The 19509-nt window shown below is 40.1% G+C and overlaps 1 protein-coding gene across 1 annotated transcript in view; it reads left to right on the forward strand.

Moving 5' to 3' along the window:
* The first annotated feature begins 217 nt into the window (after window positions 1-217).
* cnksr1 (connector enhancer of kinase suppressor of Ras 1) overlaps window positions 218-19509 on the forward strand; it is a 45206-nt gene continuing 25914 nt past the window's right edge. The window contains exons 1-4 of the mRNA XM_053510456.1: window positions 218-311; window positions 5316-5473; window positions 6835-7037; window positions 10399-10483. Of these exons, the coding sequence (XP_053366431.1) occupies window positions 260-311; window positions 5316-5473; window positions 6835-7037; window positions 10399-10483 (498 nt within the window). The 5' untranslated portion in view covers window positions 218-259. The remainder of the gene's footprint in view (window positions 312-5315; window positions 5474-6834; window positions 7038-10398; window positions 10484-19509) is intronic.

Consider the following 19509-nt stretch of genomic DNA (forward strand, 5'->3'; position numbering starts at 1 on the left):
TGCCTAATGTATCTATTTAAACACATTGGAGATTTAAAAAAAAAAAACGGCTGAGATCAAAGAGCTCGCGAACCACGCTCGCGCTATTCGCGCGATTCGCTCTTCAGGGCTGCTCACCTGAGAGAGTGGGCGTGGTCTACCTGCATGTGGGCGTGTTTTTTTCTCGGGAACCTGTTTTTTTTTTTTTTTCCTATCCAGTTATACGGGAGCGCAGCACTCCGAGGTCGGGACGGGATTAAACGCTCCTCAGACTCCGCTCATGGAGCCCATAACCACCTGGAGCTCGGACCGAGTCAGCGCCTGGCTCAAAGGTAAACCCGAGAGTTAGTCGCTGAAGACAGTGTGTGTGTGTGTGTGAGTGAGTGAGTGTGTGTCAAGTGTTTGGGCTGAGTCGGGGGAAAAAGAAGCTGCGTTAATTCCCCTGGGATGGCGGAGAGCAAAGAATGAGGAAGTGAACGAGTGTGTGTGTGTGTGTGTGTGTGAGAGAGAGAGAGTGAGAGACAGATCATGTTTTAAAGAAGTCAGTTTTAACACATACAGAGTCAGAGAATACGTGGTACATTAACCAATTTCCTTTTACTTCTTAGAAAAACAGTAAACACACACACACACACACACACACACAGAGCTGGGAGTTGGCCTTAGGCTCTACACTCACTGCTTGTATCAACTGGCCCGAACTGCTCTCAGTACAAGAATGTGCCACAAACATCTAAACACACATGCTCCAATCTCATTTAATTTATTGATCTCATCCTATCTAATGTTATTTAATATTTATTGTACTTTATTATAGGCCACAGTATAAAACACTGCAGTACAAACATAGGCAGAAAAAAAAAAAAAAAAGCTCGATATCGTTTATCTACTGAGAAAAATTGAAATCGGTGTATAGTTCATGTTTACACGTTGCACTGTAGAGCGTAAACATTACAGGAGCTGAGGCTTTAGTCAGCGGTTATTTAATAGGAAGCTGGAAGATTTACATCCCTGTTTACACACTCCAGTCATTTATTCGAAAGTCTTTGGTTAAACTACAAAGAGAAGCGAATTAGATCATAACGCCTTGGATCATAATAAGTCAAACCGGAACTTTTGTTTGCGCAGAATAACACAACACAGTTAGTTTTGAGAGTTAAAACTGACGTTATGTCTCTATATACAGTAACCCCCAGCTACACTAATGCACTTATCCCAGTGTTTCACTAGTGCTTAGATATCATCAAGGTAGAATGTTTTCTCAGTACGCCAGAGCCTTCTTCATTCACATCTGAAACGCCGGCCTCCCAGGAACTCCTTCAATGTTTGTCCAAACATGTGGAAACCGCATGGAAGCGAGTTTAGGACAGTGCGGGGGACGTGGCGATAACTTCTAACTAAGTTCCTGTCATGTGAAAGTGGTGTTGGTGAATATTTGACGAATTTCAAGGATCAGGCGAACGACTGCAATGAACTCCGAGCCACCTCAGCCGGGATCGTCATTCATGGACGTACGGCCTTTTTTTTTTTTTTTTAAAGTTTGGATTGTTCAAAAGTTTTACAGCTAAGAGTCTCATCAACGTACTGTGCTTGAAATCTGAAGTCCCGGTTTGACTTGAACGACATTTGTATATTTGCAGATCGTTTCCTTATGAATATATTCCATAATTATTATATGGTCATCCATATCAACAATATAACCGATAAAGTAGAAATGTTGATGTGATATTAAATGACAAATTATTGTGTTTTTTTTTATTTATTTAAGACACACACCTGGATACATGTACAGATCCTATTTTATTACTAGTGAACACCAAAACATTAACATCAGCACACTGAAAGGAAGGACAAGGATTACTATTCGTGGAAATTCTAAACATAAACTAAAGCACATTCATTCAGGAACACCAACGAGTAACAACAACAACAACAACAAACACTGCACACTTGTCATACAGGAAGCCTGAACCTTAATAATGCGTTCAAGAAGAAACAAGATCTATGAGTCCAATTACAGTAGAAATGAAATACCAATGAAACCATGTAACATACTTATATTTGCATATATTTATGTACATAAGGTATTAAACACTTTCAGGGTGTGATGCTGGTTTTGTACATTGTATGTTTCAGGTTTAGCGGTGGACGCTTTTACAGAGTAAGGTACAGACTGTGGAATAGAAATACAGCTACAGCATGGATAAAGCAAATGTCAATACATGAGTTATAAATTACTTATAATGTATAATGACGTGTTCATATAAAGGAAGCATGAAGCATAGAAGAACTTGATTTACTCGCTTATGCTGTTCAATTATAGCTGTTCAGGTTAAAGTTTATTTGTAAGCTTGGAAGATATGATTCAGATTCACTTTACATTCCGGAAAATCTGGTCATTCAGTACGTTCAGGTCGTCAGCTGACTTCATTTTATTGCCACATAACGTTGAGTCTAGACACAAGTCTCCAGAGGCTTGGACAGTGGACACTATGCATGATGCTTCATTCGCTTCCCTTCTTACCCTGACACGCCCATCGCACTGGAATAGGGTCGAACTAGCATTAAGAGGAACAATTCTCACAAGAATACACGTTACTTTATGTGACACAGGTAGCTGAGGCTCTAAGTTGTTGCTCTTTGTGTCTGAGGATTCAGATTGCCACCTCATATTTAACTAGATTAAAATTTTTAATTGATTGACAGTACTAATATATGTATGTATATAGGCTGTGCTGCCTGCCAATTTGTCAATAGTTTAGATTGCACCACCTGTAGGATTATAGAGGAAGTGGTAAAATATAACTGCGTCAAATGCAACTTATAAATTGTAAAAATTATTAAAACTATTTTGGATTTTGGAGTGGCGGCACGGTGGCTTATTGTTCAGCCCTGTCGCCTCACACCTCCAGATCCCGGGTTCGATCTCCTCCTCGGGTCTGTGTGCATGTTGTTTGCATGTGCTCCCTGTGCTTACTGGGTTTCCTCGGCCAAGCGCAGTATAGACGATGGGTGAAAGAATGATTTTGGAGTCAGTGTGGCGATAAATAAATTGACACACAAAAGATTTGTGATATGTACTGTATCGGAACCAAAATTTTCCCCCATCTCTAAGAATCATGCTTTATCTCTGTTGGTGAACCAGCAGAACAGGAAGATATGATATTTGACAAAAATAATGTAACTGGAAAGGTAAGGTCGTTGATTAATACCTGTTTCTTGATATAATTAAATATCATTTAAATTCCAGGATTGTGACGAAGCTGACTTCTCTCTGTAAAAGTAATATTTATTTCGTCTTATTAGAAAGCCATTGCATAGCTGTTACGTAAGATTGAGTTTTCCAGTTGTGCAATTCCCTTGACCGGATATCTGTGATCTGGGAGTTGCATATTTGAGAGTTGAGTACTAGGGAGTGCATACTTGGCTCTGCTCTCTGGTTGGAAGTAGAAGCAGCTTGAAGTAATGCTTTGCGGAGCCGTGCTTGTCTTGCATGCAGCATGGTTACACCTGGCTTCTACTGTATATTGGCAGCTGTAGTCAGCTATGGAGGTTTCTAATGTCTAATATTCCTTTTGTGCACTTTTCTGGCCAGAAAGCTTCAAGATCTTGAACGTTACAGTCTGGATGGCTTTTTGTAGTTCTGTGTGTGTGGGTGTGTCTCTTTAAAGAATGTAAGAAATTGAATTCAATACTGATACTAATCAATTCAGTACTGACATTTCAAGCTTTCTAATTAATAACTAACTAAGTGTTCCGGGATTGAATCCAAAATAGCGTAAAATGGAAAGTTAGTGTGTTTACAGAATGTAGGGTTTACAAGACACTGGCACTGGCACTGGCATCCAGTGAGTTACATTCCTTTACATCCATTTTGCCATCCAGATGTGAGCAGGACCATCGCCAGCAGACGTCAGGACGTCAGATACAAACAGACTATAGGCTTCTCACCTGCTATTTAGAATGCTGGGTTCGATTCCAAACAAAGGCCCCGAACTGGATACAGGGCATCCTCGGTGGCGCTCCCAAGCCCAGTTTAAGGTTGTGTCAGGAACTTCTTATTACACCAGCAACACACACAAACCCACACACACTATTAAATAAAGTGTTAGTTCATTTATTTATTGTTAAACAGATTTAACATACATTTGCGTACTTTTAGATATTTTTGCATTAATATTCACCTGTAAAGTACATTATAGAGTCAGTTCAAATTCATAATTCACACTGAAATGTTACACGACTGACACAAAAAAAAAAATTCTACAAAAGGGAATTCTCTACAGCCAATCAGATATCTTCAACAATGGTATGATTGAATGCGACTACAATGCATTTAATCTGTGCAGTGTTTGCAGTGTGTCCAGTCAGATAGACCATGGAAGCGATTCTAAAGAACAAGGACCAGATCAGACAACATGTTAGTTTTACACTGTGTATAGCTAATTGTGCTACTATCCTAGTACCTAGACAATGTTTGTTGGACTTACAAACAAATCGGACTTACGAACAAGCTCTCGGAACAGAAGCCGTTCTTATTTAGGGGACTGTATTTTCAAACTTTTCAAACTATTAAAATAAATAACTAAATAAATAACTAAATAAATAAATAAATACAATTACAGAAGGATATATATAAGGAGCAGAACAGACCAGTTTGTCTGATGAAAACAAAAAAGACAAACAAATGTAGGCTCATGGCTTTTGCATGAGAACAGAAAGGAGTGAGGAACTCATATTCTTCAGCATGCTCAGTAGCTCAGTAAAACCTAACAGCTGTTTTTACTTATAAAACCACATCTGTATCTAAAACTTCTGAATGTTTTTAAGCAAAGTGTTTTTACACCAAATGGTGACTGTGTTTATTTTATTACTCTTTAGTGTTCTTTATAGAAGTTCCTTTATGGAAGTTATGTTTGGAAATAGTGAATGGCTTTGTACATAATATTGCAGACATGATGAACATATGTAGCAACATTTTTGCTAAAGATAATATAGTGCCTAAGACTGTACTGTATGCCAGTGGAATAAACATATTTTGGATCGTTAATGACCTCAGGTTGTAGGTTAACTTGTAAGTTGTGTGACGATCTGATAAGCCCTTTACAGCTGTGCATGATTATGAATATTAGTTAAATACAGCAGGGATGGGAATCAACAGGGAACACCCGATACGATATTATCACCATACCCAGGTGCTGATTCGGTTTGTATTGCAATTCTTTTAGCATCACGATTTTATAAATATCCTGATCTGATATAACTTTTTTTACTTAGATTTTGTTACAATTCTGAAATTATGGAACTGATACGACTTGTGTATACATTGCGTGCAGGTCTGGACGTGTCTCTGCAGCAGTACGAATTTGAACAGTGGCGGCTGAGTGGCGTGGACCTGCTGCAGTTAAACTCGCAGCAGCTCGAAGAACTCGGCGTGCACAAGATGGGACACCAGGAGCTCATCCTGGAAGCCGTGGAGAAACTCTGCACCCTGGTACGTCTTACTGCCGGCGTTGAGTGCATACACACGTGCATTGCCAAAGCAAAATCACTGGTGATCTGGTTTCTACCTCCAGAAACCTCCCTGAGAACAAACACAACTGTAATATTAGTGTTTGGGTTTGGACTGTGTGAGAGATTAATGTCTGGCAAACTCTAATCAGTGTTTCTGCTTAGCAACAGTAGTGTTTTTTTTTTTTTTTTTTTTTTTTACCTCTGTAAGTATTTTAGGCATCGGGTTGCGAACTCTTTATTTAGGTATAGATGAGTAAGTGTTATTAACTGAGAACAAGTATGAGGTCATATTTCTAACCAAAGCGAGAGAGAGAGTAAAAAGGGCGTGTGTGATGGTGGTGGTGGGGGGTTTTTAAGTTTGATTGCAAACCAAAGTGTGCAAACCATCGATGTGATCATTGGAAAATGTTCTGCAAGAATGGACAACCTGAGAATTTTGCGCTCTCACATCTATCATGGCTGTACAGCCCATCACGGGCGTCTGTGAGCTCATGGAAGCTCACATGATGGCGCTTTGGCGCTTCCCTGACTGAGAATGAGTTGGAATTAATCGGCTATGACTTAATTATGGAGAAAATGAGGAGAAAAACCCTGCAAATAAATAAGTAAACAGACTGGTGTGAAGCTCGCCGTGACAAAACCCGAGCCTCTGGGCCTTTTATAATCTTAATCAGTTTACGGGATCAGTTGCTAAGGTGTTCTAAAGTGGTTGCTATTGCGTGGCTTGACAGCTTCACAATTATCCTGAGAGACTGATTGGTTGCCTGAATAAAATGAGCCCACCCCCATGTCTCTATGCCAATGAGATCCACAGTTAGGTTCAGTTTCTGTTGAAGTTATTATAGCAGGGAACGCGACTGTGAGCACTACCTGTTTCAGTGGGGAGTATCTTCACCAAAAGTTGTACCCCTGGGGTACAACTTATACCCTCTTGCGGGCTATGTTCTGACACAGCTTGCAAGCCTCTTCAAACGTGATGAGTTATATTTCTACAAAATTCCGGCTTTGTGCTAGAAAGTCGGTCTCAATGTTAAGTTTATGGGATTTTTTGGGCCACCACATAGAAAAGTCATGGCACCCCATTCCTCAGTAGGCCGTGTGATTTGACACCTCTTTCATGGGTCTACCACAAACGGATATGCAATAAACAAGCTTTAAAAAGTTTAAAAGCAGCACATGGAAGTTCTCAGCTTGCAGCCTTCGCCGTCTTGAAGCTCATATCAGACTCGCTGTGGCTTGAGGCTGTGATTAGTGCCTGTATGTGAAAGGTTATGTTACATCACGATTGTAAACTGAACATATAACATCTCTGTGCTTGTGTCTTATCATGTGTTATTAAAGACTTATGGTCCCAACGGTGAGAGCGTGTACAGCGTAGCGGAGAAGTTGCGCGCTGTGGCTCAGTCGCTGCAGATGGGTATTCAGAGTCGATGGCGTGTCAATACGTACGACGGGCTCAAAGCTACGGAACTGCCCGATCAGGAACTGCAGCTGGTACTGGATCTCATCGCCGGAGCCAAGACCATGTATTCCATGCTCAACAGGTACTGCGCACACACACACACACAAACAGAAACACATACGCATACACAAAGCGTAGGTTGTCTTTTTAATGGGATGATAGAAAGCATAGCCAAGACTGATCCAATCAGACTGACCTTCTGGCCAATCAGCATCACGTACTAATTTATGTGGACTGATTTTAGTAATGCGTAGAATCAATATTAGTTTGGCGAATATTAACTTTATTATAATTTTTTTAGAATGAATTGTATGAGTAATGTTTAAGTCAAACATAATAAACAAGTCAAATTAAGTCAAAAAATAATAGAACACAGTTCTAAGAGTAAAAACTCCCTTTATTTCTCTATATAATCCCCTGCTACACTAATGCACTTATCCCAGTGTTTTACTGGTGCTTAGATACCATCAAGGTACAGAAGAAAAAAATCCTCAGTACGCCAGAACCATGAATGGACTCCCTGTGTGATTCATGTCTGAAACGCTGGCCTCCCAGGAACTCCTTTAGTGTTTGCCCAGATATGTAGAAATGTCTTGGAGCGAGGTCAGGTTCTCCAACACAAGTTCATGTAAAGCGCAAGTGGTGATTGTCTGTACAGTTTACACAGACAGATGAGTCTCTTCTGTAAACTGGCGACAAGTTATCCTCTGATTTTCAAGGATCAGACATATTACTTGCTGAATGTTCACGGGAATGACCACAGTGGGCTCATGGACGCAAGAGTCTCAAGTCTTGAGTCTTTGTATCGGTTTTGCGAGAACTCATCGGTCCTGGTTTGACTTGAACACCATTCGTATAATTTGTTAATGTTAATTAATGTGTAATTAAAGTGTCAATGATTTATGATTTAAGCATCATTTTGTGGCCACGTTGTTGTTATTATAAAGTTTGAATTTGGATTTAATTTTAATGTTCACTTTTGAGAGAAGGAGAAGGAGATCTCACATGCACAGGTCATCCTGACGTATTCATCACATCACAAGTTGAATTTGAGTTAATAACATAGCCTTGACCTTTCCCAATATGTCATGTCTTTTTACACATTGACCATCCCGATGATCCGGATGGTACAAAGTCTGCATTGACGAGACAAAGGCCATATCTGCTGATGACCTTATGATTAGTCATAAAGTAGGTCATTGCCGCTTTTTAGCGCTGATTTTTAAGGCGCCGTATTATAAGTCTGGTAATGTTCCAGCAGAAATCCTACTCAGATCATGCTTTTTGGCATGCATGAACTTCCTTGTTGTTTTTAATGCACCGTTTCGCTGTCTGGAACTTTAAACGCAAATGAGCTACTGCTGCGTCCAGGCCCCTTTTTTGAAGTGCATCTTTCTAGCCAATCAGAGCACAGGGAACGGGACTACCCTGCAAACAGTGGCCAGGAATCAACATGGAGGAAGGGGTGTCTAATTTGCTCCCTTCATTCCATTTTTTTCCCTTCTTGCCTGGAGTGACATTATAAAAGTAAAAAAAATGTAAACAGTCTGTTCAAGTCCATTTATGGACAAAAATGGGAATAGGGGGAGGGGGTTGTTTTTTTTCCTTCCTCATTTTTTTTTAGTGCACACAAAGACAGGAGGCCTGTGTGAATGTCGGGAACGATCTAAAGTTAATTTTGCATTCAAGGTGCAACTTACTCTACCTCTGCCCTTATCATATCCCCCGGGCAAATTCAGGATGCAAAACACTTGTATCATCGGCTCCTGCTCAAAGGGGGAAGGATCAAATCAATATGAAAGTGGGGTTCATGTCTAAAACTTCACAGTCAGATGCAATTTTTTTTTTCTGGATCTGGCTGTTTATTGATGCGATCCAGAGCAATAAAATACAAAAATATAGTTTGTAATATAATGCATTAAAACTGAAAACAAGGCTCTTTGTAGCAAGCTAATGTTCAAATACCCAAGGAAATCACCCATGTTAGTGCTCACTACAGAGGGCAAGCGTGTTCCTGTTTTATAATCCACGCCTCATTGTCTTTTCTTCTCTTTGTTTGGCACTTCAGGGGAAGTCGACCTGGGCCAAAAAACGGGCACATATTTTACTCCTTACATAAGGAGTACTTTTCTTTCTGTTTCACTCCTTTTCTATGTCTATAGCTTTAAATTAACTGCGCCTGGACGTCCCTTTTCATGAAGTGCACTTTTCTAGTCAATTTATTTAAAAAAAATCCACTAATTTTTATGCTTTTCACTCACCTTGACCAAAGTAGGGGCAAAATATTAAGAGTCAAGTAGGCTTTCATTGTCATTTCAACCATAAACAATTCAGTACACAGTAAAACGAAACAGCGTTCCTCTAGGACCAGGGTGTCTTATCTATACATCTATACATATAATAAAAACTAAAAGTAAAGTTGGCGTGTCTGTACATTAAAGATATTCGTAAAAAAACTATTTAGGAGGACGTTAGATAAATCAAAAACAAATCAAGATGTTTGTTTGTTTGTTTGTGCATCATCACGGTAAACTACTCAACAAATTTTATGCTAATTTGAAATTCAAATGGGAAAAATGCCCTTATATCATAACATCAAAAAACCATTAGTTCATCTCAAAATTCAACAGATGGCGCTGTACATTTTTTATACACGTTTATGAGTGTGCGATTGAAATCTACTTAGTAAACGCGATCTCGCACCTTCATCGCGCACTTCTTCGGTAACACATAAAAATTTTCATTCATCCCACAATTCAACATTCAAAATGCGCTGTACATTTTTTTATACACTCTTACGAGTGTGCGATTAAATCCCACGCGAACAAAGTCATGAGCATGTCTGGTCCAATATAAATGAACAACATTAATTTACCAAAACTAGCTAAAACACCTAATTAGTTAACTAGCTAAGACATCAAATAAACACCATACATAAACAAAACTAGCTAAAAACTATACAAAAAGATAAAAAGAGAACATAAAATACACTTGTGCAAACGTTAATTCACCAGGACATCCTCAACATTTAGGGATTAAGCACATCTACGCGCTGAAGAAGGCTAGGTTAGTTGTTAGCGGTTAGCCTCTACGTCCTAGCTTAGCCTTATTTACTGTAGGTCTTAAAAATGGCACCCAGGGAACTGAAGAGTGGGCGGATCTAAAGGGATTTACACAGATCTGGGGGCGGGGCACTTGGTATATGAGATCACAATAGGGGGGCGAATTCTAATTGTTAGTTTAATCCCAGGTCAATACAAAACTTTTAAATAGACAAACAACAGGAAATGTTTTTTTCTCTCTCAGTGTGTGTGTGTGTGTGTGTGTGTGTGTGTTTTAATGCAGACTTGAGTTTAGTAAACTTCCACCCTAATCTTTCTCCCTTGACCATATAATATCATGTAACTCAACATGTGTGTGTGTGTGTGTGTGTGTGTTTGCAGATACCAGTACACAGAGCTGACTGGTTATACAGGCTTTAAGAACATCCTTGATCTGTGTACAGGTCTGAGCTCTACCATGCAAAAGGTCAGTATTGGTCTTTTAATAACTTTACCATGTTATCTCTCTTACACACACACACACACACACGCACACACACACACACACACACACACACACGATAAAGAGGGCTCTGTCTGTAAAAAGGTTCAGAGAGAGAGAAAGAGAGAGAGATCAGAGGGCTGAGTGAAAGAAAACTTGAGAAGGAAAGAGAGAGAAGATAATTAATTAGGTTTGTCAGATATCAGCTTTAAAAAGTGGGCGTGGTTAAGGGTGAGTGGGCGGGGCAAGATGGAAGTAAGTGGATAAATGGGGCAGGGGTTAAAACTGAGCTGAGAGAAGAGAAGAAAGTCAGTCTCTCTCTCTCTCTCTCACACACACACACACACACACACACATGAATGGATAAAGGCTCCAGAGGTACGTAGTGACTTCTTTTATATCCTGTATATGTATAATAGTCCTGCTTTTACTCTATCCTTTACACACACACACACACACACACCTGCTACATAACTGCTAACTACAGTGTCATTAAATGCCTGCTCTACACGTCTACACACATGCACACCCTCAGACACACACATGCTCCAGCCTGATCTGCTTATCTTGCTGATCCGCCTGACAGCATGTTCCTGTGCTACAGAAATCTGCTCTCGTCAGCTCAGGCTTTTGTCTTTTTTTTTTCTTCTTTTTCTTCTCGGGAACTTGTTTATGGGAAAGATCGTTCTCGAGATAAGTCTGCAAATTCGTGAAATATTTGTGCACACGTGCAGAGAAAACAAAGAAGCACAAGAGGTTTACGAAGGAAAACTAGGAAGGAAGGAGTGGAAATGAGAGGGAGTGTAAGAGTGTGTGTGTGTGTATGAATAGGGGTGGTGTTTATGACGCTGAACAATCTCTGGGTGCTGTGTGAATGTGTAGGTAATCAGTGAGTCAGTAAATGCCTTGCGGTCTTTCGCCCCATCAGTGTGTTGTGTCTGTTCTTCCAGACTGAGCTGTAATTGCAGCCCATTGTTTACACCACGTCCTGTTTCTATATAACTCGTATCCTTCCAATGTGTCGGTAAGACAAGCAACACTGTGCTCTGTGTGTTGTTACACACATCTGTTTGGTGCGAGGTTCCTCATGTCCTCGGAGCTGGTAGCCTAGGTTTCTTGGTATATGTGTATGAGTAAGGTGGGATGATATGGAGATTAAGTGGCCTATTGGTTCGCACTGTGGCCTCGCATCTCCAGGGTTGAGGGGTCTATGTGCATGGAGCTTGCATGTTCTCCCTCCGCTTGGTGGGTTTCCTCCCACAGTCCTTAGACATTCAGGTTAGGATAATCGGTGTTGCCCGCAATGTGTGAATGTCCTACTACGGTCGTAAATAAGGGAATAAGTACCATGGTAATCACCATCACCATTGGCCTCCATGGTCCGAAGGTGGACTACAGACGTTTCTAGATGAATGGATGGATGAATATGGATATTAGAATTGGACGAATATGCAGTTTAAATGATTTTTTCACATTTGATCGATGTCAAAGATTTTAACAATTTTTATTAGATTTTGGTAAATTTACAAAAGTCAGGAGTGAAAATAACACATTATGTATGTTAAAATCCCTTGTTCCACACACCAAGTAGTGCCCTTGATCAGGAATTAGAGAGGGGTTTAAAGATAGAAAAGCTAGTTAGCTTTGTACTGCTCACGTTAGCCTCGAACAAAACAACATGAGCGGTTCAGAGGCAATATTAAAAGCGGAGACGAAGTGTTGACATCAGGTCTGTTTTTTGCTAGTACTGGTTTGACTGTGGGTTTCGGCAGGTGGCTGCTCTCCCCTCTTTCCAGCACTGTGGACCGGACAGACCTCCTTTCAGTCCTGGTTATTAGCTAATAGACATTAGTGCTATTTATTCGAATCAGTTGAAAACTGTGACACAGAAATCGAATATGCAGTCTACTTATGATTTACAGCTGTAATGGATATCATGATAAATGATGTCACAATATACTGTACGTCTATAAGATATTGCTTGCTGAGGTTCTGGCCCGAAAGGTGCTGATTTCATGCAACGTTTCGCTGTGAGGCGGCCCACTCCGCATCCGAGTTACTGTCACCACGCTGAAGTTGATTATTTTCCAATAACAGCAATGTGGTATTGCTCTCAAACCACTGGAAATGACTCACAAGTACCGTTTTTACGAGTTACAGAGCTCCACAATACTTTTATAAATCTCTCTGTAAGATTAAGATTCAGTTATTTGTCACATGTACCTTATTTTTTAGGAAGCTGGGTTCAAAGTACAGTCAGGATACAGCGCCCCCTTGGCGCACATAGGGTTAAGGGCCTTGCTCAGGGGTTCGACAGCAGCAACTCGGTGGTGTTGAGACTTGAACCCCTCACCTTCTAATTAGCAACCCAGAGCCCTAACCGTTTGGGCCATTGCTACCCTGTTAGTTCAGTTCAGTGTTGTGGAATATCCACGAAATCACTTTCATTCCTGTTTTAGCTTATATAAACAATCATTCCTTCACCAGCCTCTTTTTTCTCGTTTCTCGTTCTTGAAGTTATTAAGGAAGAAATGCAGCTTGTCGTTTCGCTGAGAATCCAGAAGGTCTAAAGCTCTCTCAAAAGCTCAAACTCCACCTTTATAGCCAGAGCTGCTGATGTGGAGAATTCATCCACTTTTTGACCAATCAGAATCAAGAATTAGTGTTATGGATCAATATACTGTATATATAATAAGCAAATGACATAAGAGACATCGGGAACCGCCACAAGACATGGGTTTATTATTACAAGAGATTCTTCATCTTAACCACACGACTATAGTTATGAGTCATTCAGTACTTTGGTAGTTAATGGTTGTTTATTTGTTCCAAACTCACTGCTATATGATTTCCGACTCGAGACAAGTCGTAGACATTAAACATGATTTTTTCCTGGTAAAGGTTTCTGATCTAATTTTAGCTCTTCAGTTAAAAGCAATGATCTTTAGCATGACTAGCAGCTGATTATCACGCACCCGGAGTGAAAAGGTCACGTCTCTCAGCGTGGTGCATGAGTGAATGATGATATCTCTAGCGATCTCTTTACTGTATGAAAGCACACCGTCTTTTTTCACTGCCATTTGATGAGCCTCAATGTGTCACTTACTGTGTTGGAAAAATAACACCTCAACATCAACACAAATTGCCAGTGTGAGCTTTTCATCTCTTGGTTATTAGGAGAGAGCTTGTCATTAGTCATCATTACAGTCAGCACGCATCTTGGTTTATCTGATGTCCAGATCACTGACGAGTGTCTACTTAAAACACAAAACTGTACCGGTTTTATACAGTAGGTACCGGTGGCTTATTGGCACCAGGTTTTGGTACAAACACTATGATGCCGTGAGCAGCCATGTTGGTTTAATGTCATTTCCTGAACTTTCTGAATTCCAAGTAATTCCAAAATAAATTCCAACAATTTTGAGAAGGAATTCCCTGTTGAGGAAGATATTTTATTAGGTAGAAGTCATTAAACAACATTTTTTATTTACTCTAATTTATTTATTTTTTATTTTAAAAACTTAAAAAATTTTGGTGAAAAATATAATTTAAAAAAGCTGTCCGTGGAAATGCTGCTGATCTCCATTTCTCAGTGTACACAGTGACCTACAGTACAAACATGGCCACCTTCTTCTTTGTCGTTCGGCTGTTCCCTTTCAGGGGCCTCCACAGCGAATCATCTTCCTCCATCTAACCCTATGCTCTGCATCCTCTTCTCTCAAACCAAATAACTTCATGTCCTCTCTCACTGCATCCATAAACCATAAAATTGGTCCTCCTCCAGACCTCCTGCCTGGCGGTTCCAACCTCAGCATCCTTCTACAGATATATTCACCATCTCTCCTCTGAACATGTCCAAACCACCTCAATCTGGTCCCTCTGACTTTATCTCCAAAACATCTAACATGGGTTGTCCCTCTGATGAACTCATCCTTGATCCTATCCATCCTTGTGACTCCCGAAGAGAACCTCAGAGAATCTTCAGCTATGCTACCTTTAGCTCTACCTCCTACAAACAAATGTTCATCAAACCATCAAAATCCCATGATCCTCGACACTGGTCCTAGTCAAGCCCCGTCACCTGACCATTGAGTGTTCCTCGTTGCAGATTGTTGCTTCACATGTTTTGGTTTGTTTGCGTGAGATATTTAAGTTGCACTTCCAGTTTCATGTCTAACATTAGATGCGTTTACATAGACCCTAGTGTTTCATTAATAATGGGAATGATAGCCCAATTGGAATTTAAAAAAAGTAATCAAAAGTGCAGCATACAGGTAAATATTAGCCATGTATACACCTGATCTGATCACTTTCTGCACATCTTTGCCCCACATCGAGGTTACATTGGTTCATGTGACCAGTATCCAATAATTTCACATCTAGTAAAGTGTCCAACATAATCAATGAGACTGAAATCTTGTAACCAATCATAACGCAGAAGGCGGCATTGAACGGGAAAGATGGGTTATACATTCAGTTTCATCTATGACATCCATGTGGATGGTCAGAGTCTCGGAACATGTAGTTATCGAGCAGTAGGATATGTAAGATAGAAACAACTAAGGGGACTAAATCTCCTTATTATGACAGGTTTGCACTGAAACGTGTGTGTGTGTGTGTGTGTGTGTGTGTGAGGTCCCCACAACAAGACCTGAAAAGAGGCCTAGATTTAACCATGCATAGGGGGTGTGGCTGCGTTTAGGTACGTGTGTGTGTCTGCGTGTGTGTGTGTCTGTCTGTCTGTCTGTCTGTGTGTGTGTGTGTGTGTGTGTGTGTGTGTGTGGTGTTGGAAGTCACCACAAAGATATGAATAATTCTGTCTCTTCAAAAATAGTATGACAAGTAAGTGTGTGAATTTGTGAGTCTGTGTGTGTGTGTGTGTGTGTGTGTGTGTGTTTTGGGGGTCCCCACAAAGATATAAATAATTCTGTTAAATTTAGGTCCTCTCAAAGATAGTATGACAAGTATAAGTGTGTGTCTGTTTGTGTGTGTGTGTGTGTGTGTGTGTGTGTGTGTGTGTGTGTGAAAAATTTTGCCAGTTTCAGGTCCTGAAATTATATAATTAGATAATATGACATAATATGACAAGTGTGTGTGTGTGTGTGTGTGTGTGTAAGAAAGAGAGACAAACAGAGTAAGATCTTTAAGTTGGAAGAAGGGTGTGTGAAGATTAAAGTGAAGCCGATGTGGATGAGGTGAGCAATATTTCAAGACAAAAAGGAAGTACAGGGTTGGAAAGAGGAATGAGAGAAGAGGGAGGGACTTCTGTAGAGTTAGTAGAGAGAGAGAGAGAGAGACTAGAATCTATGAAGGTCACTACGGAAGGCTGTGAAACAGTTTTGCAACAGTTTCGTCAGAGTAACAGGTACAGTACAGAAAGTTTAGAAATAATTATTCTGCATCATGATTTGCTAGGTTTTACTTTATTTACTTACTGCTATTTAATGTCTGATAAAATGAAATATAATAAGTTTTAACTGAAATATCAGGATTGTTGTGGATTGCACTGTGGTGTTTGTGTGTGTGTGTGTGTGTCTGTGTGTACTGCCAAAGAGGACTGAATGTTGAAAATATGTGTGTGTTTACATAAAGGTCTATTCCTGGAAACTTTTCTAATGGGTAGCGAATAAAGTGTATGTGTGTGTGTGTGTGTGTGTGTGTATGTATGTGTGTGTGTGTGTGTGTAGACATGTGTTTATATCGTTATGTGGACGAAAAATCCACACAATGGGAATATCATAGAAATCTGACATAGTGGGGACCAAGCTGGTCCTCATAAAAACAAAATAACATAAAAAAGGAAAAATACCCAAAGTGATAAATTTTTTTTTTGGTACTGAGATTATTTTTATGGGTCCGATTTAGGTGTAGCGAAACATTGTTAGCTGCATACAGTAAATACAGTAATAATATTGGTGGTCCTCACATGCACAGTTTAACTAGAATGTGTGTAAAAGATGCATTAACACATGTGATGTGTTTTGGTCTGTGTGTGTTTGTGTATTTTTACTTTCTGTACAACGGGGCTTAATTAAGAACCTCAGTCAAGCTTGAACGTTTGAAATGTGTGTGTGTGTGTGTGTGTGTGTGTGTGTGTTTTGACCCTGTGAAAGCTCAAAGTTCAGCGTTTGGTTTGTTTATTGTTCTAGTTTAATGCGTTACACTGTTCGGGATTCGGAGAGCTCAGTTTTTTAAACGTTACCCAGAAAGGTAGTAATTAGTGACCCAGTCATTAATTCAGCACAGTGGGAACAGAATTTGAGGGTCTGATTAGCTACAGTATAGAAGTCTGCGTTTTAAAGGATATCTCTGGGTCAGCGATATTTTAGGTTGCTTGTACTGTAGTTAGAAGTTTCCTCTGATATCTTGACTTTTATATTAAAGTTCACTAATCACACATTATACATGTCCTGAAAAGTGTTGTTACAATTGATTTAAAAAACAAAAACAATGATTTTCCTAGTGCTGAGTGTCCAGCTCACCTTTAGCCATAGCATCTACAAATGTTCATACACTTTCTACTCTTTAAGCTAAAGCTGTGAGTGGTTCAGACTTTCACTTCCTCACACACACTAACTTTAGGTGAACTCCATCAGTCACTTAGTTCCTTAGTTCATATGAAAGTTTTTAACCCGGGGGTGGTGCTGGTGGTGCTGGTGGTGCTGGTGCTGGTGCGTGGGATTGGGGTGATGGCTAACACATGATTCTTCCAAGTCCTATGATGCCAGTTTGAAGCCACCTCTTTAAACTGATAGGATTTGAGGGATTGAGCTCATGTTCTGACAAAACCCCAATCGGTTTCTTAATATTGTGCCAATAATGGGAATCAAACTTCTTGTGGTCAAAAAAACAAACAAACAGGAAGTTGAGACTGAATTCAGGAGCTGTTTATTGTTAAGTTACGTGTTGTTGGATGCTCTGGAAAAAAATAACTGTCTCATCTGCTGACACGTATGGTATTTGTAATTAAAAAAGATATATGTTTTACTACGCACTAAGGTTTGCTGTGATTTTGTTTTTAGCCACAAATCTGTATGTTTCTCTCACTGAACACAAGCTGTAATAAGACATGATAGGGCCCACTTTTGAGCACGAGACAGCCTCAATACTTGGGGCCATGGAGTCTACAAGATGTTGGAAACATTCCTTCAGGGTTCTGGTCCAGATTCCATGAGAAATTCATTTCTGCAGAGGTGCAACTTCATGCAGCAAATCACCTGTTCTACCACATCTCCAAGGATGCAGATCTAGTGACTGGGAAGACCTACGAAGAACAAGGAACTCATGGTCATGGTCATGGTCATGTAACCAGTCAACATTTGCTTTATGATATGGTGCATTATTATCCTGGAAGGGTCAGCAATAATATTAAAATAGGCTTCGAGATTGAAGCGAAGTTTGGTAACAACACGTCCAAAGTGTCTCGAGAAATAATTCCCCACACCATTACACCACCACCTCCACCAGCCTAGACTGTTGAAACAAGATTGGTTGGGTCCATGGATTCACGCTGATGGGGCCAAATTCCTACACATCTAATGTGCCTCAGCAGCTTCGTCAGACCAGGCTTTAGGGCGTTTTCACATCAGAGCCCCGGGATCGTCTCCGGGAACACTTGACACCAAAGTCGGGTTCATTTTGGTCAGTGAGAACACAATCGTTCCATGCTTGGGAACCGTGCCTGAGTTCGCGGAAACGGAGAGAGAAGCCAATCATACCTGAACACTGAAGTATATGCGACGTCATCAGTGCCGTCATTCTCCTCTGAAATGTATGCGCACGCGTAGGGCGTGCTGATCTCATCTTCTGACCTACACAGCCAGAGCTGATATAGGTGCATACTGCCACCTACTGTATCGGAGGATGAAAACATGCAGGTTTACCCGAATATGGAGAATAATAAAGGGAACCCTGGCCAGTAGGGGATTGGAAAGGGGGAGCAATCATACCTGGGCCAAGTGTCTAAATGCTCCTAAATGTCCAGATTTGTATCATAATAGCTGGCCTGTCATATTTGATTTAAGAACGAATCTCTTCTTCTGCGCTAACTTTATTAAGAGCTAAAGGGAATAAAAAGCTGTTTTGTAAACAAACCCAACATCCACTAGTCCAATACACTATACTGTATGAGGTGTGTGTGATCTCTATAGTGTGAATACTTCATATAATCACACTCTAAGTCTACTTCAGTACACATAAAAGTCATTTTATATTTACTTACTATAATTTCTCGTTTAACATTATAGGCGATTTAGAGTTTAAAGGGTTCACCAGAGTTGCTGGTGTTCATGTCCTGGGGGTAAACAGATCCACACAGAAACCTCTAGCTGTGCTTTTTATAGCAATTGTGGTTTCACTGACCTGAATGTAGACGACTTATTTGGTTTTGCAACACAACAACCACTTAAGACAGAGAGAGATATGTAATGACAGAGAAAGTCTGTAAAATAGAGCGATGTGATCATATCAGAAACCCTTAAACCTGATCGTTCTGATTTTCTGCAATATGCTATATCAATATATTGTGAAAAAAAAATATTATTGTTGATATGGATCGAGTTTTATGTTGCCGTGCTAGTGTTTGCATCTCTTCTCCCTCAAACTTTTCACCCTGCCCCGCCCACTCCGTGTCTGTTAATAACCCTGTTATTCTGGGGATTTCTGCAAGCGCAAACTGATAATGTTACGTGTAAAAGGTCACTAATTATAGATTCAAAAATGATGTATAAAAGCACGGCATTAACTGCAGTGTAAAGAACGTGTAACACTTTGTGACAGGAAGCCTGTACATCTCGGGAAAGTCTGCTTCATGCCTGATTTATTTTTTAGAGCCCTGGAGTGGTCACAAAAAGCAAAAAAAACGGACAGATTGAAGCGTTGTTAAAATAAGCTTCAATTCGTTCATGTTGTTCATGTGAATTTGTATGCATAAGATTCTGAGACACCTCCTTAATACGTTAAGAAGCGCTGATTAATAATGATACCTTAATTTGGAGCAGCTGACCATACTG

Source organism: Clarias gariepinus, chromosome 13 (genome assembly GCF_024256425.1).
Source record: "Clarias gariepinus isolate MV-2021 ecotype Netherlands chromosome 13, CGAR_prim_01v2, whole genome shotgun sequence".
Classification (NCBI taxonomy): domain Eukaryota; kingdom Metazoa; phylum Chordata; class Actinopteri; order Siluriformes; family Clariidae; genus Clarias; species Clarias gariepinus.